At 51.2% G+C, this 25838-nt stretch overlaps 1 protein-coding gene across 2 annotated transcripts in view; it reads left to right on the top strand.

The window, feature by feature from the left end:
* LOC144753645 (adenosine receptor A3-like) overlaps positions 1 to 24844 on the top strand; it is a 69362-nt gene extending 44518 nt beyond the window's left edge. The window contains exons 2-3 of one of the 2 annotated variants that reach the window (XM_078641266.1): positions 2435 to 2503; positions 23800 to 23935. In XM_078641266.1, coding sequence (XP_078497392.1) covers positions 2435 to 2465 — 31 coding nt within the window. In that variant the 3' untranslated portion in view covers positions 2466 to 2503; positions 23800 to 23935. Of the gene's footprint in view, positions 1 to 2434; positions 2504 to 23799 lie in introns of both variants that reach the window. The other variant, XM_078641265.1, reaches the window with a different exon arrangement.
* The last annotated feature ends 994 nt before the right edge of the window (positions 24845 to 25838 follow it).

Genomic DNA, 25838 nt, shown 5'->3' with positions numbered 1-25838 from the left:
CGGCTAACACCATTAGGTTTCTTGCCGCTGTGCTGGAGCGTAGTGACAAAGGATGTGAAACAGAATCTAAGGGTATGAGATAGTGAAGAGGAAGGTTTTAAGGAGTGATCTGAAACCAGAGTATGAAGGTGCAAGTCTAAGGGAGAGTGGAAGGGAGTTCCAGAGGGATGGAGTTTTACATGACAACTGTCTTGCTTCTTAGTGCACTAATGGTTTTTCCTTAAAAATTATCATTTTTAACAAGTACTTATCAGTGCAGTGGTATAAAATGACATATCTATGTCAAAGCTTCACATGTTAAAGAAATAGACATAGACTTTTTTTTATATGTGAAGTAAATTTTTCGTATTTTACACAATGCTTGTTGTGTGATTTACATAGCAAACTTTTTCAGGGCTAGGCTCATGCAGGGGCTTTAAGATACGAGCCCGACCCTTGGCTCGACTCTCCCTGTAAATTTGACAGCTCGCCCACCTCTAGCTGAAAGTGACCTCCTTCATGTGGGCACAGAGACCACAGGACAGTGCCATCTTAACGCATGGGCTAGCTGGGCAGTTGCCCGGGGTCCCGATGAGCATCGGTGCCCCATGCTGATCTATTTTTAATTTCAAGACACTGTTGGAGGTACCATTAAATATAAGCATATTTTATAGATAATTTACATTTGTATTCCTGTGAGTGGTTGTGTAGGCAGGACCCAGTGCACTGCTTTGCCCGGGGGCCTATAATGCTGTTAAGATGGCCCTGCTACAAGATCCTCCCCTCCATTCCTCCTCCCTTTGCTTCCCATTCCTTCCCCTTTTACTTTATTTTTTAATTTGTTCCGTTCTCTTTTTTTCCATTCCCGTCTATCTTTCTCTACAAATTCTTGCCTTTTTGTCCTTCTTGCACTTTGTCACTGCAGAGGTATCTCGTGCCCTTCCCTGATTACCAGTGGCAGCTGGCACAGGTAAGAGTGGTGAGGTGGTGCGAGGTGGGTTAGAGTGGGCGGGGGGAGTGGCCAGACGATGCGATAGGTGAAATTAAACAAAATTATTAATTAAACCACTTACCTTTCACTCACCACATCACGGAGTTGGAGATGCAGCGAGCAAGGTAAGTGGTTTTATTTATTTTTGTGATTTAATTTTACCTATCCGTAATCTTGACTGCCACGCCACCCCACCCTGCTCCTGCTCCACTCCACTGCCCTACCGATTTCTTACCTGTGCCGGCTTCCACTGCTGATCACTATCACGAAACTACCTCCCCATGTTGAATACTCATGATGCTCTTGCTTGGCACTTTCTGGGCAGTTGATTTTCAAGGATGTATGAGCTAGATGCGTTATTTTCGAGCACAAAATTAGGGAACTAAGGGGCATATTATCAAGAACGGCATTACAATTATCACCGCTTTAGCGGCAGGAAACTGCTTGATAATATGCCCTTGAGAATTCGAACAGAAGCCCATGTTCACACCAGATCCTGGACTTCTATGGGAATTCGCAAGGGCATATTATCAAGCCCATTATCGCCGCTAAAGCGGAGATAATTTTAATGCCGGTTCTTGATAATATGCCCCTAAAGCTGTTTTCTGAGTTGGGCACTGAAATGATTTAACTGTAAAAATGTAAATCGGCAATCATAGTCCTCCAGTGATATGAGGCTGGGGGTTCCTCTGCACTCTATCTTCCATCTTCACTGGGCTGGTTTTGGCGCTTTGTGACAAGGTTTTTGGACCCGTGATAGTCTGTTTTTGAATGGTATATGTTAAGATTTTGTGATAAGGACTTAAATATCATGTTTCTGGATGAGAGATATTGTGCAGTGTGGGAGGAGGGAGAGGCTGCTTTGGTTTTTAGGTGACGGAGATCAAGGTATGAGGGTTAGGTGATTCGGGTTTAAAGCTGTGTTGCAGTGATGCACGTGGTATGGTTTGCAGTCATAAGTTGTTTTGTTTTCAAGTAAGGATGGTCAGGTTTGGTGGTGCAGGTGATATATTTTTGGATTGAGGGCGATCTAGTTTGTGATGAGAGAACTATATTTTTGGGTGAGTGTGACATGGTATGATATAAACACCTCCCATTCCCCAACTCTCCTTGAGAGTTGGACTGGTCTCACCAGACTCACAGGCTCAGCTCCTGTGTAAGCTGCTTCGCTTATCGATGTGGCCCACCCTATGAACCCTCAGAGAGTGGGTTAGGAGGACATTGGGCAGGGCCTCATGCAAGAAGGGAGATTCAGTTTTAGAAACTCGCTTTGGCATGTTCTAAAGGCAAAATCACTGCCCTGGTTCTCAAATCTCATTTTCGATGTTTGGATGGTTTATACTGTATATTTCCCCATGTGGCTATTATCATAAGGTTATTTCTTCCTTCCAGTGCAGCTAAAGCTCTTGAAAGTTTCCTATATATTCATCCAGCCATTAACTAACATTTTCAATCCTTGACCAGATTAGCTGTCTTTGATGAAGCAGAGGACTAGTGGTAGCCTGGCAGTGGATAGACTGTTTGCCTATCGCAGTACGTATCAAAGTACATTACAGTATTATATCATATGCAAATAATGTTGTTTCTTTCTACATTTCTTCATCTTCCAATTGCATGTTGTTTAGAAAAGCCTCCTCTGTATTCCCAAAACCCTGCATGAAAATCTCTTCTCTTCCTTTCTCACGAGTGACCATGTCTATACTTTCCCTCCTCTGCCTGCCTCCTATTTCTGACCACAGCCTACATTAAGTCACATGCCACTTTGCCTTACTCATTATTACTGTATTTCTGCCAATTGCCTTAGTTTCATTCCAAAAATCACAACCTCTTCTTCTTTGAAAATGATACCTACATCCTAATAATACCAATTCACCCTCTATCTCATCTGTAAATCCCATCTACCATCAGCTTGAACTCACACACACAGTCTATTGATCACACCTATCTCCTGTTCTGGGGCATAGCTTCGGATGGGGGGGGGGGGGGGTTTGGGTGTTACACCCTTCCAGTAAATGTATTTTCTGGTAAATCGTTAGGTCCAGGTGTTTTCAGTCGTGTGTAGTGTGGTTTCTGTCGGATTTCACCGTGAATTGTTCCATTCACACAGATAAAAATGCATACACTCTCTCCCTCCCTGTTCTAAAAATCTTCAAAAATGTTCGTTATTTTACAAAATATTGTGTTATCTCTCACTTTTAATCCGTACCCATCTGCATTCGTCTCCCTTTCCACTTCTCCTGCAGCCCCTCTCGTGCACCCTGCTTGTCTTATTATGTATTTTAATATTGTATGCCAGCCTGATTGTTGCAAAATCTGAAATCCTCCCCAATCTTACTGACCAAGAAACACCCCTGCTCCTGTTAATATAAACCACTGCAATGAAACTGAAGTGAATGCATTGAATGGTTAGTCTAAGAGAACAAGACTAATCCTAGTAACATCTGGATTAACCACTAACCTTAGATCCAGAGCACCAGCGTAAAGCTCTTCAATTCCTTGTCAGCCGCAGTAAGCACTATATAAATGCAACTACAATACAATACAAGGCATAACCATCTTGCCCCACAGTAATACCATAAAACTCAGCATTCGGGCAGTTGATTGCAGCTCATACAGGCTGCATAATAATTCCCTTTTAATGGTTAACAATTTTACACTCACATAAAACAGAACTAGTATGGATTATGTTCATTGTCCGGTGGTGTACCAGTCCACAGAAAGTGAAGAGGTATGGGATAACTGAAGAGATCTGCCACATGCAGCTGGCCAATGGAAGACTTTATTTAGTCCACCACTGCTGGTCCCGAAATGCTACGTACTATGACCACTCCTTGACATCAATCAGACAGGTGTTTCTCAACAGATCTCTCCATCATTTCTTCCTCTAAACTATGGCTGCTCAGGACCATAAACTTTAAACAAAATGTTGCAGAATGGACAACCAGTGAAGTAACCAGTTAAGTAGCCTATGATCATAAATAACACCATAAAAAGACCTAGAGAGCTGCTCAAAGCTGTGTTTACTATAAAAACATAAACTGTGCCACTGTCTCACACAAATCATCACCTATCACATTACTAAGCAATGCATCCCATGATACGATAACTGCCACTGAGGGGGTCATCACACATGGCCTAAACCACGTTCTAATTAGGACCAAGACAAAGACACCACACTTCCAACCAGACACCATACATAGTGTAACATCCTACCCATGTAGGCACGCACTTTAGAGCCCCACGTTGCAGTAGTAAGCATTATATAAATGCTGCAGTTCAATACAATGTTCCAGTAACACAGTAAAACCTTCAACATGTCTGTGCCACTCCAAACCCACATTTGTTCCGCAAATTTGAAACTAATACAAACACTAAAGCACTTGTTACAAGTTTGATGGATTTTGGTGCAGGGATACTGTGGGCTGTAATGTCCTATTGTGGCTAGTATCCCCCCCCCCCCACCAAAATCCAGCAATTACGAGTGTAATCAAAAAGAGGTGGGAACAACTGATATTTTTCTGGTCGTTTTTCTGCAATTCCAGGGAAAAATCAGCGGCCATTTTCCACCTGTTCAGGGCAGGTGGAATATATCAGTGAGAGGGTTGTTGTCATGCAAGGTTTGGGGGGAACTAGTCCTCTGTAGCGTTAGTCTACTTATAATGGCCCAGGGTGGAATTCCTTCTCCCTCCCACCACCCAGAAAGTTAATGGTCCACGTAGGATATCAAAATTCGCAATGAGAGCTTAATTGCGGAAATCGGGGTTTTTCCCACTTTTACCATTTGTATATTATCAATGCCTGTTTATTAGCATGCTATACTCATTCTTCGTCGTGGCCAAAGATGGAGAGAAAATCATATATGATATTGTTAGACCTGGCATCCTTGGCGTGGTTTACCCTGTCTTTTTGCCTCTGCCTCCTGTATTTTTTACGCTGTGCTGGATTTCATTTTTGCTTGTCTAGATGCATTGGGCACTTTGCCACTGCTGATCAGTGTAAAAGTGCAAGTGCTCCCTGTGTAAATTGTTATTGTAAATTGGTTATCCATGATTGGCATATTTGTATTACCAAGAAGTCCCTAGTAAAGTGCACTGAGTGTGCCAGGGCTGGTGATACAATTGCTACTAGTGGGCCTGCAGCACTGATTGTGCCACCCACAGGAGTAGCCCTAACATGGTGCCTCAGGCCTGCCACCGCAGTGCCTGTGTGCAGTCTGTGAACTGCCATGTCCTCTTGGTCAGTGTCCCCACTGACCAGGCCTAACCCTCCCCTTTCTGTGCACATTAGTCACCCCTATGGAAGGCCCAAGGTACCCCCTTGGGAAGGGTGCAGTGTATGTGAAAGGTAGCCTTGCGCTCCGAAACATGTTGACACCCTGATGGTTGATATACCCTAATACGTATACTATCAACCAGATTCTGCACCCTTTTATCAATACCAGCCGGGGACATAATAAATAATTGTTCTCCCACGTGCCAGGTATTTTTATCCACCCTTTTATCACCTCACTCACTCCCCTTAGTACACACACACCCTCACATAGCTCACTACTTAGTGCTTCTACGTAGTCGTTTGTCGTAGCACGCCGCTTCCCGTAGAGGGACGCGAAGGCCCCGATGATGAAGCATGACACCAAGGGGCCTGTTGGTGTGTGAGGGGCATTTAAACAACACTGTGTGTTCCCCATCACTTTAGGGATCACAAACACCCCCCTCCCCCCTTCTGAGTGGATTCTACTTTGTTTATTCGTATTGCCCAGGGAGACCGAATCCACTTCTCTCTCTCTCTCCCCCCTTTTGTTATACCTTGTGAAAGGTAGAGCATGTAGTTGTGCAGGTGACATGCTCTGGTAGTGAATGACAGCCATTTTCGTTTTTTACTATTGGAAGGCTACCTTGCCCATAGGCTATCATGGGGAATGCTGGCTACAGTGGCTACCAGCATATCTTCACATAGGAGCAAGGTAGGACATAAAAGTCTGTTATCCCTGAACTCAGAATTTAATAACACATCTTTTAGGAAAGGTGTTTTTTAAATCCTGTGTTTGAGAACAGCACTTTTAGAAAGTTGCTGTTCTCTTGTCTGACCTTTCTGTGTGCCTTGGCCTGTTTGTGAATTGACTGTCTGGTCTGAGAATGAAAGGGGCTGGGGAGTCCCCATGAGGTTGGCTGAGTCAGCCCTAGGCTGAATGACTGCATCTGCATCTTGAGTGGTGGGAGGGGATAGCACCTGGGCATGAAAAGGGCTGTGCCTGCCTTCCACAATGCGGGCTCCACCTCCTGCTGGGCGGCTCACGACACTGCCCCTCTCTCTGAAAGGAAAGGAGAGGTCAGGAAAACAAAGTGCTCAGGAAACCCCCAGAACTGGTTCAGACCGGGCTCAGAGCCCTCATGCACAAAGGGAACAAAGACTTTTAGGGGTATACGTACAGGACCTCAGACTACAGACAATTAGATCATCCTGGAATCAAGAAGGAACCTCTACAAGGAGAAAGCTGAAACTGAAGAAGGAAGACTGACCTGCTGTTGTTTTGCTGCCAAGAAGAGGGGAAGGGCTTTGCTTTGTGCTGTGTACCCTTGCTTGAAGGAATCTCCAAGGACCTGAGAAGAGCTAGCTCCCTGTTAAGAAGTCCCAGGAACAAAAGGACTTCACCCCCGGCTTCCCTGAACTCTGCTGAGAGAGTTCTGTCCTTGCTAGAGGTTTGGGCTAGTAGTGGTGCCTCTGGAAGTTGTACCTGTGTTGGGAAGCTGGAATCCAAGATTTTAAAGACTTTCTGCAAGTTTTCACGCATCGCTTGCTTGCGGAGTGCATCCCCGTCAGTGCGAGGAAATTCCCGCTGCTACGAAGGTCTAGACCGCCGCTGGGCCTGTTGCCGCTGCCAGAGCCGTCGCATCCTTCGTTTGCGGGATGCACCCGACCAGTGTGGGAAGATTACCATCGCTGCAAGCATCTTCGCAGAGCCGGCCGTCACTGGGTGAGATCGACGCACCGCTTGCTTGCGGACCGCATCACGTCGCTGCGAGAGTTGTCGCAGAGCCATCGCATCGAGGGGCCGCACGATTAGATGATCATCGCTGAACCGCGCATCGTCGCCGCACCGGAGATCGTCGCTGCCCCAAAGATCGTCGCATCGTCCCTTTTGCGAGCCGCTTCCACGAAAACCTGTGCACTGGAATCCACGCAAGGTATCGCATCCCTCCCCGTACAGACCGGAGTCACCGCAACACGCACGCTACATCGAGCGGGGTTGTTGCATCGCCTCCCCAGAGTCTCAGGAGTGACGCATCGCTTGCTTTCCATCGCAACAGCTTTTCACTTGGAACTTTGTTACAGTTAAAGGTACTGTTGGCTAAAACGTGACGCAGCTGTGGATTTTTTTAACACAACCTTAAGAACTCTTTTGAAACCATATTCTTGAACTGTGTATGTTGGATTTTTGTCGTTTTGGTCTTGTCTACTTTAGATTAAATACCTTTATTTTCTAAACTGTTGTGGAGTCCATTTGTGGTGTTTTCACTGTGTTACTGTGAGTGTTGGTACAAATACTTTACACATTTCCTTTGATAAGCCTGACTGCTCGTGCCAAGCTACCAAGGGGGTGAGCAGGGGTTATCAAAAGAGTGTATCCTCCTTACCCCGACTAGAAGCAAGGGTCCCTATTTGGACAGTGGTACCTACCTCTGCCAACTAGAGAGCCCCAGTTCTAACATTGGTGGCAGCGGTGGGATTTGAACTTGTATTTGTACTAGACCCACAGTGATTGGTGTACATCACTAGTGAGTGCAGACCACTACGCCACCGCATACTACGTTTTTTTTCGGGGTTGATTCTATTTTTGAGTAACTCTTCAAAGCCTCATGTCTGTGAATGGAAAGGCACCCAGTGTGGAAGCAGAATTGGAGTTTGTAATTGAAGATTTGTATTCCTACAAAGTTACACAGCTCAGACAATTTTGCAACAAGTTTGAGTGCCCCAAAAAGAGCGGCTTCAGGAAGGAAGAGCTGCAGAGCATCTCGAAGGCCTGGTGGGAGGCCCAAGAGGGAAATGATGCAAGTGGAAGGGGGGGTTTCAACCCCAGGATTTGCCAGAGGGCAGACCAAACTCAGGGGCTGGCAGTCACCACTCCAGCCGGGGCCTTACCCCAGAAGAGTTAGAAGAGAATCAAAGAGTAAGAGACTATGACTTGGAAGTCATGAGATTAAAGATGAAGCAATTGGAAATGGAGAAGGAGAGAGAAAAGGCTGTGGGGGAGAGCACTAATGCCTGTGCCTTGGAGGAGAAGAAATTGCTGTTGGCTCATGAGTTGAGCATGAGGGAACTGGATATCAAGGCCAAGCAGGTGGATTCCAGTTCAAATGGTGGAGCGCACTGCCAGTGTAGGGGGTAAAGAATATATTCCCAAGGATCTGGTACAGAATTACCATAGAAGTGAGGATATGCATGCCTGATTTACTTCTTATGAGATTGCATTAAGAATGAATGATGTGCCTGAACAGCATTGGGGAGGGCCTGTGGAAACCTTTTGAAGCTTCTGGGAGGAGTGCTCTAGAGCCCTTAGAGTTAACAGGTACCATGACCTACCCCGATATGAAGGAGGCCCTATGTCTCAGGTATGGATTTACTCCAGAGCAGTACAGATTGCAGTTTAGGAACTCTAAGAAGAAAGAGTCTGGGACTTGGATGGAGTGTGTGAATTTGTACTCGCGTGCACTGGAAGGTTGGATGAAGGGCAGCAAAGTAACTGATTACAGGGGGTTGTTGCATTTAATTAGTTGGGAGCACTTGAGTAGTCTTGTGTTCCAGAGCTGTGCCAGCATCTTTTAGACAGCAAGCTGACAGACCCCGTTGAGCTTGCTAAGAAGGCGGATCGCTGGACCAGTACCAGGGTCCACCGAAGAATTGTGGGTACCACAGCCAAAGGTGGGCAGGGTCCCCAGCAGAAGAGTGAGGGGGACAAGGTAACCAAAAGGAGTTCCCTCAAGGGCCCCAAAAGAAATCCCAACCCCCCAGACCTAGACAGCCATGGCCCCCTAGGGGCTGGCGGGACAACAGGGACAACAGGGGTCCCCCTACTAGCTATCACTGCAATGAGGTGGGCCACTTTGCTCCTAAATGCCCCAAAAACTTCCAGCACCCACTGGTGCTCCAGCCCCAGTGTTAGCCAGTTTAGCTTTGGGAGGGGGTTCATTTTCAGTAGAGAGGAGGGACTAGCAGTCGTGACCCTTGTCTCCCTAGGAGACCAAGAGATGGTCCAGAATACCTGCCTGCCAGCTAACACTAAGAAATATGGGCAGAAGGTGACCATCAATGGGAGGGAGATAGAGGCTCTGAGAGACACAGGAGCCAGGTAACATCCGTGAGGTGTCAGTGGGTGTCTGAAGAGCAGGTCATTCCCAATGTATTCCACCCCATTATTGCAGCTGACAACTGAGTGCGCCTCTGCAAAGTAGCGCAGTTCCCTTTTGAGTGGGGGGGGTCTCAGGTCTCTTGAAGGTTGTTGTACGTCCATCCATGCCTGTAGACTGTCTGCTAGGTAATGACCTGGAGGGTTCCCCGTGGAAGGAAGTGGAACACCAGGCTCATTTGGAGATGTTGGGTCTGCCTGAGTGGGTCTGTGTGACCACTCGATCTTTGGCAGCCAGTAGGGGTGATTCAGCAGAACTGGAGTCTGAAACAGTGGTCCAGGAACCTGCCAGGAGAGGAGGCAGGGGCGCGGGAAACCAGCCCCAGCCGTTCCCATGGTCCAAGAAGGTACAGAACATGAGGGGGATGCCCTGAAACCTACAGGGGAACAGGTGGCTGAACTGGGAGACCTACCTGAGCTGACCCATTGGCAGCAAGTAGTTGGTCACTCCAGGGAGGAATTCTGCAAGGTGCAGAAGGAATGCCCTTCTCTCATTGGTGTGCAGCAACAGGCTGCAGACCAGGCAGCAAGTTGAGCGTCCAAGGATCATCTCCTTTACTGGGAAGATGATTTGCTTTATAGTTAGCCTAAGTTCACTGACCCCGGTGCAGCCCGTGTGCTGGTGGTACCCGTGAGGAACTTCCTAATTGGTCTGGCTCATGACGTGCCTCTCGCAGGACATCTGGGGCAAGACAAGACCTTCCAAAGGCTTGTCACCCACTTCTATTGGCCCCAGATGAAGAAGCACGTCGGTACCTTTTGTAGATCTTGCCAGACATGTCAGGCCAGTGGCAAGAGCAGAGGGAAGTGCAAGGCACCCCTCCAACCCATTCCTGTGGTGAGTACCCCTTTCGATTGGGTGGGCAGCGACATTGTGGGGCCACTGGACCCCAAGACAGCCTTAGGCAACAGTTTCATCCTGGTCTTGGTGGACCATGCCACCCGGTACCTGGAAGCAGTCCCTCTCAGGACAATCACAGCACCCGTGGTAGGCCGTGCATTAATGGGGATTTTTTCCCATTTGGGTTTCCCCAGAGAGATGGTCTCCGACTGGGTTACCAACTTCATCTCTAGGCACATGACGTCTCTGTGGGAGGATTGTGGGGTAATGTTGGACCCGGCCCCACGGCGTGGTCCTAACCCTCCCCGCATGGCGGGCTCAGGACGACAACGGCCCTCCATCAGACCCCGGGCGCCCCTTGGCCCGACCTTACACGAACTACCAACGAGAGCAACCCCCCTGACACACCATCGCTCTCCTCCCCTGGAACATGGCGGACCCAGCATATCCCCAACCCTACCGGCCCGACGCCATCCTGGGCCCATCACGTTACGAGCACAAGGCCTCGTCTGACTCCATCTTGGACCACCATGTCCCGAGCACGTGGCCTCGGCCCCGGCCAAGGCCCCAGCGAAGCCCCGACATCGAGGCACCAAGATCCCCCCGGGTGGTAGAGTGGCCACTCCAAAGATCCTAGAGGAGGGAAGTTTCGATGGCCCTCCAGTTGTCCCCGGACGCCTGGTATCGATCGGCCTCCGGCCTCCCTGGGCGCTGGCTCCACCCCCCTGCTGGGTGTCTGGACACCACCATCCCGGCCCCTCTGACCCCCAGGTGAGAGGGTCCGGACATCAAAGGACTCCAGTCCTATATCTGGGCCAGCCCCGGAGTAGGACGGCAGTTGTATCCTGGAGTCAAGAGCCCTGCTGACGCTGTCGCGGCTGACCCGAGAAGAACTCAGTTACCCTGAAGCCTGAACCATCCTTGGAGCCTGCTGGCGCTGCCGTGGCCCACCTTCGCTGAACCATCTTTGGAGCCTGCTGGCGCTGCCGCGGTCCACCTTCGCTGAACCATCTTTGAAGCCTGCTGGCGCTGCCGCGGTCCATCTTCGCTGAACCATCTTTGGAGCCTGCTGGAGCTGCCGCGGTCCATCTTCGCTGAACCATCTTTGGAGCCTGCTGGCGCTGCCGCGGCCCATCTTCGCCGAAACCATCTTTGGAGCCTGCTGGCGCTGCCGTGGCCCATCTTCACCGAAACCACCTCGAGGCATGCTGGCGCTGCCGCGGCTCGACCCCTCGGAACCCCCCGGCTCGAGGATTGAGAGCTGTGCGCAGGGTATCCCTTCCTTCCCTCGTACTGAGACTGTCCCCTTACCCTGTCCCTTATTTACGAGACTTTTCAGATCCCTCGATCTACCTGTATATATCGATGAAGACAAGCAACCTTTATTCCTGATAAAGCCTAAGAACTTATCCTCTTGTGTGGTGTCCATTTGTAGTGGTGTGGTTACTCTGCTGTACGATCCTAGGAGAGTGCCCTCACCCAGGAGGCCTCTCGATACCGCTCGGCTCCTTCTAGACGGAGGGGTGGACTCAGGGGTGGTCAGTCAGACATCTTCTGCCTCCCCTGGGATCGCCTTTCTAACATTGGTGGCAGGCGGTGCGATCTGAGCCAACGCAATTCGTACAGAGAATGAGCTAACCACTACCGAGAAAAACACACCGCAAACATGACTACTCAGGAAACAAGACCGACTGCAGAATTCCGGAAAGAGAAAATGGAAGAGTATAGTCATAAGGAGTTGAAACAATTCTGCAAAGATCTGGGCATCGCTACCACTGGCCTGAGCACCAAGGAAGACTTTAAACTGGCCCTACAAGCATGGGTGGAAGCCGGAGACTCGCCACCCCGGAATGAAGATAACCCGTCCCCGAACGGAAGTCCGGAGACCAACGCGCCCCCGGCGGGGGAAAGACCTGCAAACCTAGACACGGGCCTCTCCCACGAAGACGCCCGAGAACGAGAGAGGAACAGGCTGCACGAACTAGACCTAGCCCGACTCCGGCTAGACAGAGAACTACAGCTGGCCGAGAAAAAAATAGCCCTCGAGCAACTACGACTAGAGGGAGACCTGGAGGAGAAACGAAGACAAAGAGAACTCGAAGAAAAGAGACTCACGTACGAGCATGAGCGTGGCTTAAAGGAACTGGAGCTCAAGGCCAAGACAAATGAGGCCAACGCCTCCGGGGGCGAGACTTCGCTCCCTCCGGTGGACACGAAGGTGTAGATACCCAAGGATGTCGTCAAAGAGTACTATAAGAACGACAACATCCAACAATGGGTCAAAGCCTATGAGGTAGCCATGACCGCTCATCGAGTACCCCTCAAGGACTGGGGCGCCGGCTTACGGGGGAAGTTCGTCAACGAAGGGAGGGACGCTCTGCTAGAGCTTCCCGATGCCGAGATGACCTCGTATGAACACATGAAAACCGCCCTCCTCACTCGCTATGGACTCACCCCCGAAATGTACCGGCAGCGATTCCGAGACTGTAAAAAAATCCCCGGTACCACCTGGGTGGAATACGTGAACATTTTTAGCAGAGCCTTCGAGGAGTGGATCAAAGGCAGTCAGGTCACCACCTTCCAGCAGTTGGCCGACCTCATTATATGGGAACATCTTTCCAACAACTGCTTCATCGAACTCCGGCAGCATCTACTCGACAGCAAACTGAGGGAACCACGAAAACTTGCTGTTGAAGCGGATAGATGGGTGAGCACCCGAGTCCCCCGGAGCCCGATGGGAGACTACGGCAGGGGATCCCCGGGGAACCACCGACCACGAGGCGGTGGAGGAGGCCAGAGCAGGGGCCGAGACGCCCCCGCAGGGTCCTTCCCTACCTCCACTTCGCCACCCCTGGGCCGAGGGGGGGCCCCTCCTGCACGGCAGGGGCCCAGCCCCAAGGTTACTTGCCACAGATGCCAGCGGCTGGGTCACTATGCTAATGACCCTCTCTGCCCGATGAACCAGCGACCAGGCACCACCGGTCCTCCAAACCGCCAGATCATGGCCACCGCCCTGGGTGAAGAAGGAGGCGAGGAAGAGGACGAAGTCCCCGAACAGACCGAGTGGGAGCCCGCAGCTATATCCTCGGTGTGCCTGGGCGAAAGAGACATGATCCCCCGAGCCCCGATCCCAGGCAACACCCAGAAGTACCGCCAGTGGGTCACCATTAATGGACACCGGGCTGAAGCCCTCCGTGACACGGGAGCCAGTGTGACGGCGGTCCGCTGCCATTTGGTGACCCCTGAACAAATCCTGCCCAACATCCTGTGCCCAGTAAGGTCGGCGGACAACTCCGAGAGCTTGTGCCAGATGGCACGCATTCCCTTCGAGTGGGGAGGGTTGTCGGGCATGCTGAAAGTGACTGTCCGGGACGATGCCCCTGTGGACTGCCTCCTCGGGAACGACCTGGAAAGTTCCCCCTGGGCCCATGTCGAGAGGAGAGAGCATCTGGGGATGCTCGGCCTGCCCGAGTGGGTCTGTGCGACCACTCGAACCATGACCGCCCGGGCCTCCGCCCCGAACGAAGACACCCCACCTGATGAACCGGAGTGGCCGGCACCTCCGCCGCCCGCCGTCTCCGAGGACGCCAACACTGAAAACGGGCCCCAGGAATTCGACGCTGAAGATCTCACCAAGCTCGGCCACCTTCCAGAACTAGCTCAATGGCGCCAAGAAGGTGGCCCCACCCGCGAACAGTTCCGACAGGAACAGAAAACTTGTCCCTCCCTTGAGGGAATCCGTCAACAAGCCGCCACTCAAGCCGCCGGAGACCCCCTCGGGGTCCCACTGGGTCTATTGGGACCACGACCTCCTCTACAGCGAACAGAAGATTGCCGAACTGGGGGCCGGCCGGGTGCTGGTGGTCCCCCTCCGATTCCGAGACTTTCTTCTGAACCTGGCACATGACGTGCCCCTCACCGGGCACCTAGGGCAGGACTAAGCATGAGCGGATTTTGCGTATTGGCAATACGCGGATTTGCGGATTTGCGGATTTGCGTATTTCGAAAATACGCAAAATCCGCGGATCCTAGCGTATTTTTTTTTTGTGTGTTCGCACGGGTTTCTGCAAGTTGGCGAGGGTTTTGTTGTACAAAACGCTCGCGAACGTGCAGAAACCCGTGCGAACACAATGTGCCTGGGTATTGCGCTCGTGAAAGTCAAGGATGCAAAGTCTATCCAGCATCACAGCTGATTTTCGACAGTAAATTTAGGAAGAAGGCACATCTGCCCAGCCTTGACAACGCTTACGATTGTTTTTGGGCTGATGAATGAGTCACTGAATTTAAGCTTCAACTAGGGCACATGCTTTATTGATATCTGTAAGTGCTTCCTGTTGAGGTTTAATTTTTGTGCCAGGACCATCGTGCCAGAATGAACCCTGCCCTTCATATTTATTCAAGAAGACGCCACCGTTTTGTGCCATACCTCTACTCAACTGGAGTACTTTCTACTGGATAATCATCAGTAAGTGCTACCTCGTTGGGTAAATGTATAGTGCTTTTACTATACTACAGCTTCCTAAAGTGCCAGAGAGTTGTCTACAGCGACCATGTGTGTGTTACTATGCAATCGCCCCGAAGGGCGCAGGGGTCCCTTGGGTGAGCTGCTGCTGTAATTTACAATGGCGCCAGCAAGCTGCCAGCGCCGTTGTAAAATAGTTACAAAGTTAGCTTGCACAGGAAGCACTTAGATAAAATAAAGCAGCACCTGCTTCGTTTTATCTAGTGGTTCCTGTGCAAGCTAACTTTGTAACTATTTTACAACGGCGCTGGCAGCTTGCTGGCGCCATTGTAAATTGTGGGGGTTCAACTTTTGAACCCGATACGTCCGCGCGGATTTTTTTCCGGATTTCGTGGGAAATCCGTAAAATACGCGTATTGCGGATTCCCCAAAAATCCGAAAAATCCGTGGGCGTAACGGATTTACCGCTCACACTTAGGCAGGACAAGACCTACAGCCGCCTGGTGACCCATTTTTACTGGCCGAAAATGCGCAACGACGTGAATAACCACTGCCGAACATGTCCGACCTGCCAAGCCAGCGGGAAGAGCGGGGGAGAATCAAAGCCCCGCTCCAGCCTTTTCCCGTGGTCACCACTCCCTTCGAGTGAGTGGGGATCGACATCGTGGGGCCCCTGGACCCCCGCACCTCTCAGGGGCACCGCTTCATCCTCGTCCTGGTGGACCATGCCACCCGCTATCCAGAAGCCATCCCCCTCCGCACCATCACGGCCCCCGTGGTGGGTCGAGCGCTAATGGGGATTTTCTCCAGAGTCGGCTTCCCCCGAGAGGTCGTGAGCGATCGGGGCACCAACTTTATATCTAAATATATGCGGTCCCTGTGGCAACAGTGCGGGGTCACATATAAGTTCACCACCCCGTATCACCCCCAAGGAAATGGACTGGTAGAACGGTTTAACCGAACCTTGAAGGGGATGATCAAGGGCCTCGAAGAGCCGCTACGACGCAAATGGGATGTCCTACTGCCCTGCCTCCTGTTCGCCTATCGAGAGGTGCCCCAGAAGTCCCTGGGGTTCAGCCCTTTCGAACTGTTGTATGGGCATCCTGTCCGAGGCCCCCTCAGCTTGGTCAAAGAAGGCTGGGAGACGGCTGCCCAAGATGCACCCCCGGACGTCTACCGGTACCTCCTGACCCTCCGCAACCAGACTCGGAAGTTCCGGGAACTTGCCGAGGCCAACCTTGAGTCCAGTCAGGAAGAAATGAAACGCTGGTATGACCAGAATGCCTCGTCCATTGAGTTCGAGCCGGGCCAGCAGGTCTGGATCATGTCCCCGGTCGAACCTTGCGCCCTCCAGGACAAATGGACGGGGCCCTTCAAAGTGGTGGAGCGCAAGAGCCCCGTCACTTACTTGGTGGACATGGAATCCCCCCGGAACCCCCTCCGGGTTCTGCACGCCAACAGGCTCAAGCCTCACTTTGCCCGCACCGAACTGAGCCTACTGCTAGCTACCGATGACGGAGCTGAAGACGACTCCGAGCCTCTACCAGATCTCCTGAGCACCACCGAGAAAGACGGCTCCGTCAAAGGGGTCACGCTCTCCTCTACCCTGACCCCAGAACAGCACCAGGACTGCCAGAAGCTGCTGGGACAATTTGCAGACCTCTTCTCCCTCACTCCCGGAGTCACCCGGTGGTGTGTGCACGATGTAGACACTGGGGACAGCCCGCCTGTACGACACCGGGCTTTTCGAGTTCCCGACCGAGTTCGGGCCTGCATTCAGTCCGAAGTGGCCAAGATGCTGGCTCTGGGGGTAGTCGAACCCTCAAACAGTCCCTGGGCCAGTCCCGTGGTCCTGGTCCCTAAAGCCGCCGCCCCCAGTGCCCCCCCGGAGCTCAGGTTCTGTGTCGACTACCGGGGGCTGAATGCCGTCACCAGGACCAACGCCCATCCCATCCCCCGGGCGGATGAACTGATCGATCGCCTGGGGGCCGCCAGGTACCTCAGCACCTTCGACCTCACGGCCGGGTATTGGCAGATCGGCCTCACCCCTGGTGCCCAAGAGCGATCTGCCTTCTCGACCCCTGATGGCCACTACCATTTCACCGTGATGCCCTTTGGCATGAAAACCGCCCAGGCCACCTTCCAGAGACTCGTGAATAGAGTGCTGGCGGGGCTAGAAGAGTTCAGTGCCGCGTATCTGAATGATATTGCAGTATACAGCCTCGACTGGGACGAACACCTGACCCACCTCTGGGGGGTCCTGACGGCCCTCCGACGGGCCGGACTGACAATAAAAGCCAGCAAGTGCCAGATAGGCCAAGGGTATGTGACCTATCTGGGGCACCAAGTAGGGAGCAACCAGGTGGCTCCCCTCCACCGAAGATTGACGCCATCCGGGCCTGGGAGCCCCCGGTCCCCCAGACCGCAGTCCGAGCCTTCCTGGGGCTCACCGGATATTATCGGCGGTTCATAAAGAACTATGGGAGCATTGTGGGGCCCCTCACAGAACTAACCTCCAAGAGACTCCCCCACAAGGTACACTGGACCCCCGAGTGCCAAGCGGCCTTCGAAACACTAAAAACTGCCATGTGCACCGCCCCTGTGCTCCAGGCCCCTGACTACAGCCGAGAGTTTGTGGTCCAAACAGACGCCTCGGAGCACGGCATTGGGGCGGTCCTCTCAAAAGTGAACCCTGACGGAATCGAACTTCCCGTGGCCTTCATCAGTCGGCGCCTGCTGGCTAGGGAACAACGATGGAGCACCATTGAGAGGGAAGCCTTCGCCGTCGTGTGGGCCTTAAAGAAGCTCAGGCCCTACCTCTTCGGCACCCACTTCCGGGTGCAGACCGACCACCGGCCTCTGCGGTGGTTGATTCAGATGTGGGGTGAGAACCCGAAGCTACTACGATGGTCCATCTCCCTCCAAGGGATGGACTTCACTGTGGAGCATCGCCCTGGCAACGACCACGCCAATGCTGATGGCCTGTCGCGGTTTTTATGCCTCGGCGAGGAGACCCCCCAAGAAGATGGGTGACTCTCCCCTGCCTTCAGCTGGGGGGGACGCGTGTTGGACCGGGCCCCACGGCGAGGTCCTAACCCTCCCCGCATGGCGGGCTCAGGACGACAACGGCCCTCCATCAGACCCCGGGCGCCCCTTGGCCTGACCTTACACGAACTACCAACGAGAGCAACCCCCCTGACACACCATCGCTCTCCTCCCTTGGAACATGGCGGACCTAGCATATCCCCAACCCTACCGGCCCGACGCCATCCTGGGCCCATCACGTTACGAGCACAAGGCCTCGTCCGACTCCATCTTGGACCACCACGTCCCGAGCACGTGGCCTCGGCCCCGGCCAAGGCCCCAGCGAAGCCCCGACATCAAGGCACCAAGATCCCCCCCGGTGGTAGAGTGGCCACTCCAAAGATCCTAGAGGAGGGAAGTTTCGATGGCCCTCCAGTCGTCCCAGGACGCCTGGTATCGATCGGCCTCCGGCCTCCCTGGGCGCTGGCTCCACCCCCCTGCTGGGTATCTGGACACCACCATCCCGGCCCCTCTGACCCCCAGGCGAGAGGGTCCGGACATCAAAGGACTCCAGTCCTATATCTGGGCCAGCCCCGGAGTAGGACGGCAGTTTTATCCTGGAGTCAAGAGCCCTGCTGACGCTGTCGCGGCTGACCCGAGAAGAACTCAGTTACCCTGAAGCCTGAACCATCCTTGGAGCCTTCTGGCGCTGCCGCGGCCCACCTTCGCTGAACCATCTTTGGAGCCTGCTGGCGCTGCCGCGGTCCACCTTCGCTGAACCATCTTTGGAGCCTGCTGGAGCTGCCGCGGTCCATCTTCGCTGAACCATCTTTGGAGCCTGCTGGCGCTGCCGCGGCCCATCTTCGCCGAAACCATCTTTGGAGCCTGCTGGCGCTGCCGCAGCCCATCTTTGCCGAAACCATCTTTGGAGCCTGCTGGCGCTGCCGCGGCCCATCTTCACCGAAACCACCTCGAGGCCTGCTGGCGCTGCCGCGGCTCGACCCCTCGGGACCCCCCGGCTCGAGGATTGAGAGCTGTGCGCAGGGTATCCCTTCCTTCCCTCGTACTGAGACTGTCCCGCTACCCTGTCCCTTATTTACGAGACTTTTCAGATCCCTCGATCTACCTGTATATATCGATGAAGACAAGCAACCTTTATTCCTGATAAAGCCTAAGAACTTATCCTCTTGTGTGGTGTCCATTTGTAGTGGTGCGGTTACTCTGCTGTACGATCCTAGGAGAGTGCCCTCACCCAGGAGGCCTCTTGATACCGCTCGGCTCCTTCTAGACGGAGGGGTGGACTCAGGGGTGGTCAGTCAGACATCTTCTGCCTTCCCTGGGATCGCCTTTCTAACAGGTAACTTATAAGTTCACCACTGCTTACCACCCGCAAGGAAATGGGTTGGTTGAAAGGTTCAACTTCACCCTGAAAGGTATAATTATGGGCCTAGCAGGGCCCATGAGATGGAAGTGGGACGTCTTTCGACCATGCCTGTTGTTTGCCTACAGGGAGGTGCCTCAGAAGTCCTTAGGGTTCAGTCCCTATGAACTGCTGTATGGCCACCCTGTTAGAGGACCTCTCACACTGCTGAAGGAGGGGTGGGAGAAATCCCGTGGGAAAACCCCCCAGGACGTGTTCAGCTATGTGCTGGCCTTCCGCAACTAGACACAACTCTTCAGGAAACTCACTCAGGAGGACCTAGAAGCTAGCCAGGAAGAAATGAAAAGATGGTACGACCAGAATACCACTCTGGTCGAATTTCAACCTGGGCAGAAAGTGTGGGTGATGGTGCCAGTGTAGCCTTGTGCGCTCCAAGAAAAGTGGACTGGGCCATATGAGGTGGTGGAGCGCAAGAGCGAAGCAACCTACCTGGTTAACTTGAAGACTCCCAGGCAGCTCCTAAGAGTCTTGCATGTGAACCGCCTCAAACCCCACTTTGAGAGGTCTGAATTGACAATGCTCATGGCTACAGATGCTGGAACGGAAGAAGATAGTGATTCTCTCCCTGACCTCCTGGCAGCCAAGGAGCAAGATGGGTCAGTGGATGGTGTGGTCCTCTTGCCCACCCTGACCCAAGAACAGCAGAGGGACTGTCGCCAGGTGTTGGGTCAGTTTGCCTCCTTGTTCTCCCTGACCCCAGGTGTCACCAATTGGTGTGTCCATGATGTGGACACTGGAGATAGTCTGCCTGTGAAACAGAAATTTTACAGGGTAGCTGACAAGGTCAGGGTCAGCATCAAGGAAGAGGTTTCCAAGATGTTGGTGCTAGAGGTAATTAAGCCCTCCAGCAGCCCCTGGGCTAGCCCAGTGGTCCTAATGCCAAAAGCTGCTGCGCCCGGTGCCACTCCAGAACTCCGGTTTTGTGAGGACTACCGTGGGCTCAATACGGTCACCAAGACTGACGCACACCCCATCCTAGAGCTAAAGAGTTCGTGGATCAGTTGGGAGCTGCCCAGTACCTCAGTATGTTTGCTTTAACGTCTGGGTACTGGCAGATTTTCTTAACTGAGGGGGCGAAAGAGAGATCTGCATTCTCAACGCCAGAGGGGCACTTCCAGTTCCGAGTCATGCCCTTTGGGTTGAAGAATGCCCCTGCCACATTCCAGAGACTCGTTAACCAGGTACTGACCGGGCTGGAGGAATTTAGCACCGCATACCTGGATGACATTGCTGAGTTCAGCTCCACTTGGGAAGAACACTTGCAACACCTCTGTGAAGTGTTGAAGGCTCTGCAAAGGGCAGGCCTCACTATCAAGGCCAGCAAGTGCCAGATAGGGAAGGGATCTGTGGTGTATTTGGAACACCAGGTGGGGAGCGGCCAGGTGGTGCCCCTACAGGCGAAGATTGATACCATTCTGGCTTGGGAGTCTCCCAAGACCCAGACAGAGGTGAGAGCCTTATTAGGTCTCACTGGGTATTACCAACGGTTTGTCAAGGGATATGGCACCATCGTAGCCCCCTTGACGGAGCTGACTTCAAAGGAATAGCCCAGGAAAGTGAATTGGACCAATGCCTGTCAAACTGCTTTTGATGCCCTGAAGACAGCCATGTGCACAGCACCTGTGCTCAAGGCACCTGACTTCTCCAGTGAGTTCATAGTACAGACAGATGGTTCAGAGCATGGTGTGGGAGCAGTACTCTCACAAATCAACAACGAGGGCTGGGACCAACCTGTAGCTTTCATTAGTAGGAGGCTACTCCCCAGGGAGCAGAGGTGGAGTGCAATTGAAAGGGAAGCTTTAGCTTTTGTCTGGGCTCTGACGAAGCTGAGGCCCTAACTGTTTGGGTCTCACTTCCATGTTCAGACAGACCACATGCCCCTCAGATGGGTAATGTAGATGACGGGTGAGATCCCAAAACTGTTGAGGTGATCCATCTCCCTACAGGGAATGGACTTTATGGTGGAACACCGCCCTGGCTCAGAACACGCCAATGCTGATGGTCTGTCCATGTTTTTCTTCCTTAGTGAAGAGAACTCCAAAGAGGGTGGGTACTTCTCCCCACTTTCAGCTGGAGGGGACACGTGTTGGACCTGGCATCCTTGGCGTGGTTTCCCCAGTCTTTTTGCCTCTGCCTTCTTTATTTTTGACGTTGTGCTGGATTTCGTTTTTGCTGGCATAGATGCTTTGGGCACTTTGGCACTGCTGATCAGTGTCAAAGTGCAAGTGCTCTCTGTGTAAATTGTTATTGTAAATTGGTTATCCATGATTGGCATATTTGTAGCACCAAGAAGTCCCTAGTAAAGTGCACTAGGTGTGCCAGGGTTGGTGATACAAATGCTACTAGTGGGCCTGCAGCACTGATTGTGCCACCCACAGGAGTAGCCCTAAAATGGTGTCTCAGGCCTGCCACCACAGTGCCTGTGTGCAGTCTGTGAACTGCCATGTCCTCCTGGTCAGTGTCCCCACCGACCAGGCCGAACCCTTCCCTTTCTGTGCACATTACTCAACCCTATGGAAGGCCCAAGGTACCCCCTTGGGCAGGGTGCAGTGTATGTGAAAGGTAGAGCATGTACTAGTGCAGGTGACATGCTCTGGAGGTGAATGACAGCCCATTTTCATTTTTCACTATTGTAAGGCTACCTTGCCCATAAGCTATTATGGGGAATGTTGGCTACAGTGGCTACCAGCATATCTTCCCATAGGAGCAAGGCAGGACATAAAAGTCTGGTATCCCTGAACTCAGAATTTAATAACACATCTTTTAGGAAAGGTGTTTTTTAAATACTGTGTTTGATAACAGCCTTTTTAGAAAGTTGCTGTTCTCTTGTCTGACCTTTCTGTGTGCCATGGCCTGTTTGTGAATTGACTGTCTGGTTTGAGAGTGACAGGGGCTGGGGAGCCCCCAGGAGGTTGGCTGAATCAGCCCTAGGCTGAATGACTGCATCTGCATCTTGAGTGGTGGGAGGGGATAGCACCTGGGCCTGAATAGGGCTATGCCTGCCTTCCACAATGCTGGCTCCACCTCCTGCTGGGCGGCTCACAACCCTGCCCCTCTCTCTGAAAGGAAAGGAGAGGCCAGGAAAACAAAGTGCTCAGGGAACACCCAGAACTGGTTCAGACCGGGCTCAGAGCCCTCCTGCACAAAGGGAACAAAGACTTTTAGGGGTACCCCAGACTACAGAAAATTAGATCATCCTGGATTCAAGAAGGAACCTCTGCCAAGGAGAAAGATGAAACTGAAGAAGGAAGACTGACCTGCTGTTGCTCTGCTGGACTGACCTGCTGTTGCTTTGCTGCCAAGGAGAGGGGAAGGACTTTGCTTTGTGCTGTGTCCGCTTTCTTGAAGGAATCTCCAAGGGCCTGAGAACATCTGGCTCCCTGTTAAGAAGTCCCAGGAACAAAAGGACTTCACCCCCAGCTTCCCTGAACTCTGCTGAGAGAGTTCTGTCCTTGCTAGAGTGCTTGGGCCAGTTGTGGTGCCTCTGGGAGGTGTACCTGTGTTGTGAAGCGGGAAACCCCCTCACTCGCTTGCGGAGTTCATCCTCCTCAGTGCGAGGAAATTCACGCCACTACGAAGGCCCAGATCGTTGCAGCGCCTGTTGCCATTGCCAGAGCCATCGCATCCTTCGTTTGCGGGACGCACCAGACCGGTGCAGGAAGATTAGCATCGCTGCGAGAATCATCGCAGAGCCGGCCGTCACTGGGTGAGATCGTCACACCGCTTGATTGCGGACTGCATCAAGTTGCTGCGAGAGTCGTCGTAGAGCCAACGCATCGAGGGGCCGCGACAGTAGAAGATCGTCGCTGAACCACGCATCGTCGCTACACCGGGGATCGTCGCTGCCCCAAAGATTGTCGCATCGTCCCTTTTGTGAACCGCTTCCTCGTAAACCTGTGCACCGGAATCCACGCAAGATATCGCATCCCTCCCCGTACAGACCGGAGTCACCGAAACACGCCCGCTACATCGAGCGGGGTTGTCGCATCGCCTCCCCAGGGTCTCAGGAGTGACGCATCGCTTGCTTTTCATCGCTACAGCTTTTCACTTGGAACTTTGTCGCATTTCAAGGTACTGTTGGCTAAAACGTGACACAACTGTGGAGTATTTTAACGCAACCTTAAGAACTCTTTTGAAACCATATTCTTGAACTGTGTATGTTGAATTTTTGTCATTTTGGTCTTGTCTAGTTTAGATTAAATACCTTTATTTTTCTAAACTGTTGTGGAGTCCATTTGTGGTGTTTTCACTGTGTTACTGTAAGTGTTGGTACAAATACTTTACACATTGCCTTTGATAAGCCTGACTGCTCGTGCCAAGCTACCAAGGGGGTGAGCAGGGGTTATCTAAAGATGTATCCTCCTTTCCTTGACTAGAAGCAAGGGTTCCTATTTGGACAGTGGTACCTACCTCTGCCAACTAGAGACCCCCAGTTCTAACAGATATCATGTCACTCTACGTGAGCGTAGCCATCATCAGGTCAACAGGTACAGTGTCACTGAGACAAAGGGGCCTGAGGGGACCACCATCCCAATAGTGTCTTTCTTCTACTACCTCATTGTACTTTTACGAAGTCTACATAATTCTGGTGTTTTACTCACGCTGACTTGTACTGAATAACATTCTTGTATTTATGAAGACTCTTTTTTCCCAACAGGTACAGGACTCTGACAACTAAGAGAAATATTTGGCTCTGCCTCTTGGCCTGTTGGCTAGTATCTTTCGTCGTGGGACTGGTACCGATGTTTGGCTGGAACAACAGTGCAACCATACAAACAAATGACTCCTCCTTCATTCAATGCCGCTTCACCACTGTGATGAGCATGGATTATATGTTCTACTTCAATTTCCTTGGCTGGGTCCTCCTGCCTTTGCTTCTGATTTCAGGCTTGTACCTTGAAATATTCTACCTGATCCGGAAGAACTTAAACCGAAGCATGACATCAAGGAGAAGCGGCACTTTTTATGGCAGGGAATATAAAATTGCAAAATCTCTAGCATTGGTCCTGTTCCTCTTTGTTCTCTGTTGGATGCCCATTTCGCTCATCAATTGTTTGTTATTCTTTTGGCCACACATTTGTCAGGGTAAAGCTTTCATTTATGCACTTTATTGCAGCATCCTCCTGTCTCACTCCCACTCGGCCATGAACCCTGTGGTGTATGCTTTCAAAATACAGAAGTTCAGAGAAACCTACAAGGACATTGTCTGCAAGGTCGTCTTTAGGAGGGGTGGCGAATCCTTGAGTATTAGTGAAGAGAACTCGTTAGATCCCATATCTTAGCTGTGAACTATGGATTGACTTTCGGTGGTGACCACTTCACATGGACAGTGGATGATACACTCAGAGCCCAGATTCTGGGCGAAATCCCTTAATCTCCCTATGCCTACCAAAAATGAATGTGTCCTTGTGTAATGCAACTAGTGTTCAGGTCGAGTTTGCGCTATATAAAAACTGCGGCAAAAAAAATCTTGCAAAGAAACTGGAAAGAAAAAAAATGAATTGTCAAGTGCATTCAGTGATCAATAGTTTAATCCCTCAGGCGAAGGAGGTCAAGGGAACTCCCTCACACTGTTCTTTTACATCGAAACAAACTTCATGCAGTTCGTGAGAGGGCTGAAAGCACGGCAATTCCACGGAACACTCCTTAACTAAACATTGACAACAGTCATGCAAACGCCTCTACTGTAACGTCGCCTTTGCCTGCCCACTGACGGAGATTTGAAGTAGACCACAGTGAGACAATATGAGCAGCAGACTCAAATGACGAATTCAATAAAAATAAAAATAAATCCTTTAAAAAGTACTTCGGTTCACAACTTAGATCATATCCTTAGATTTGGGCATTGGCATTTAAACCTGACAGAATAAAGGGGCAGTGGAATTTGAGCTTAGAGAAAGCAAAGTGTAAACAATATTGCTCAGAAATAGTAAAATACACTTTTGTTCTGTTTCACGATGTAGTGCACGGCGTATAGTATTTTATCAATACTGTAAGAGAATGCCTACAAGGAAACAGGATAAAAACATATAGAAAGACTGCAAACACTTGGTGGATACCTGTTACAAACTCACGGCCTTTTTATAGAAATTGATGCAAATGACAGTAAATACATTGGAAACATTAAAGAACAAGTATTGACAAAGGCAATAGGAGTGGCTTTTGCGTTGTACGTGCACACAAAAGCATAAAACCTATAGTGACACATGCGCACAAGGAGACAGAGTAAGACTGTTGAAAACGTCTATGCACAAAAAAATAAACATACCTGGAGGTACATATGTACACCGACAACACACAGTCTACCCAATCACAGACTCTCGTGCACAGAAACACGTGCAGGTGACCTTGCACTCCTGACAGTTTTAGTTTGTTATAACGTATAGTTAATATCAGTGAACATTGCTTACACATTTGTCAGGATCTAGTGAAAGTCTTTTTTTTTTTACCACGGAAAATGTAATTAAATCCAAATGCCTATGCCTCTTTTTCAGAAATGGTCATGAAATTCAGTGGCGGTTAGTGACCCACGAAAATGGTGAGTCAATATAGATAAAATGTAATAATATAAAATAAACATTTACATTTTAAAATGAAGAAAAAAAGTTTCACCTGCCTTTTCAGCCTGTAGCATGTCCTGTACTAGGCAGGGTATGCCCAGACTTGGGTCCCTTGCTCACTTTGCCACTGGATTCA

The sequence above is a fragment of the Lissotriton helveticus genome, chromosome 5_1, assembly GCF_964261635.1.
Source record: "Lissotriton helveticus chromosome 5_1, aLisHel1.1, whole genome shotgun sequence".
In the NCBI taxonomy this organism is placed as follows: Eukaryota; Metazoa; Chordata; class Amphibia; order Caudata; family Salamandridae; genus Lissotriton; species Lissotriton helveticus.
The sequence above is the reverse complement of the archived record's forward strand: the minus strand, read 5'-3'. Positions and strand labels throughout refer to the sequence as shown.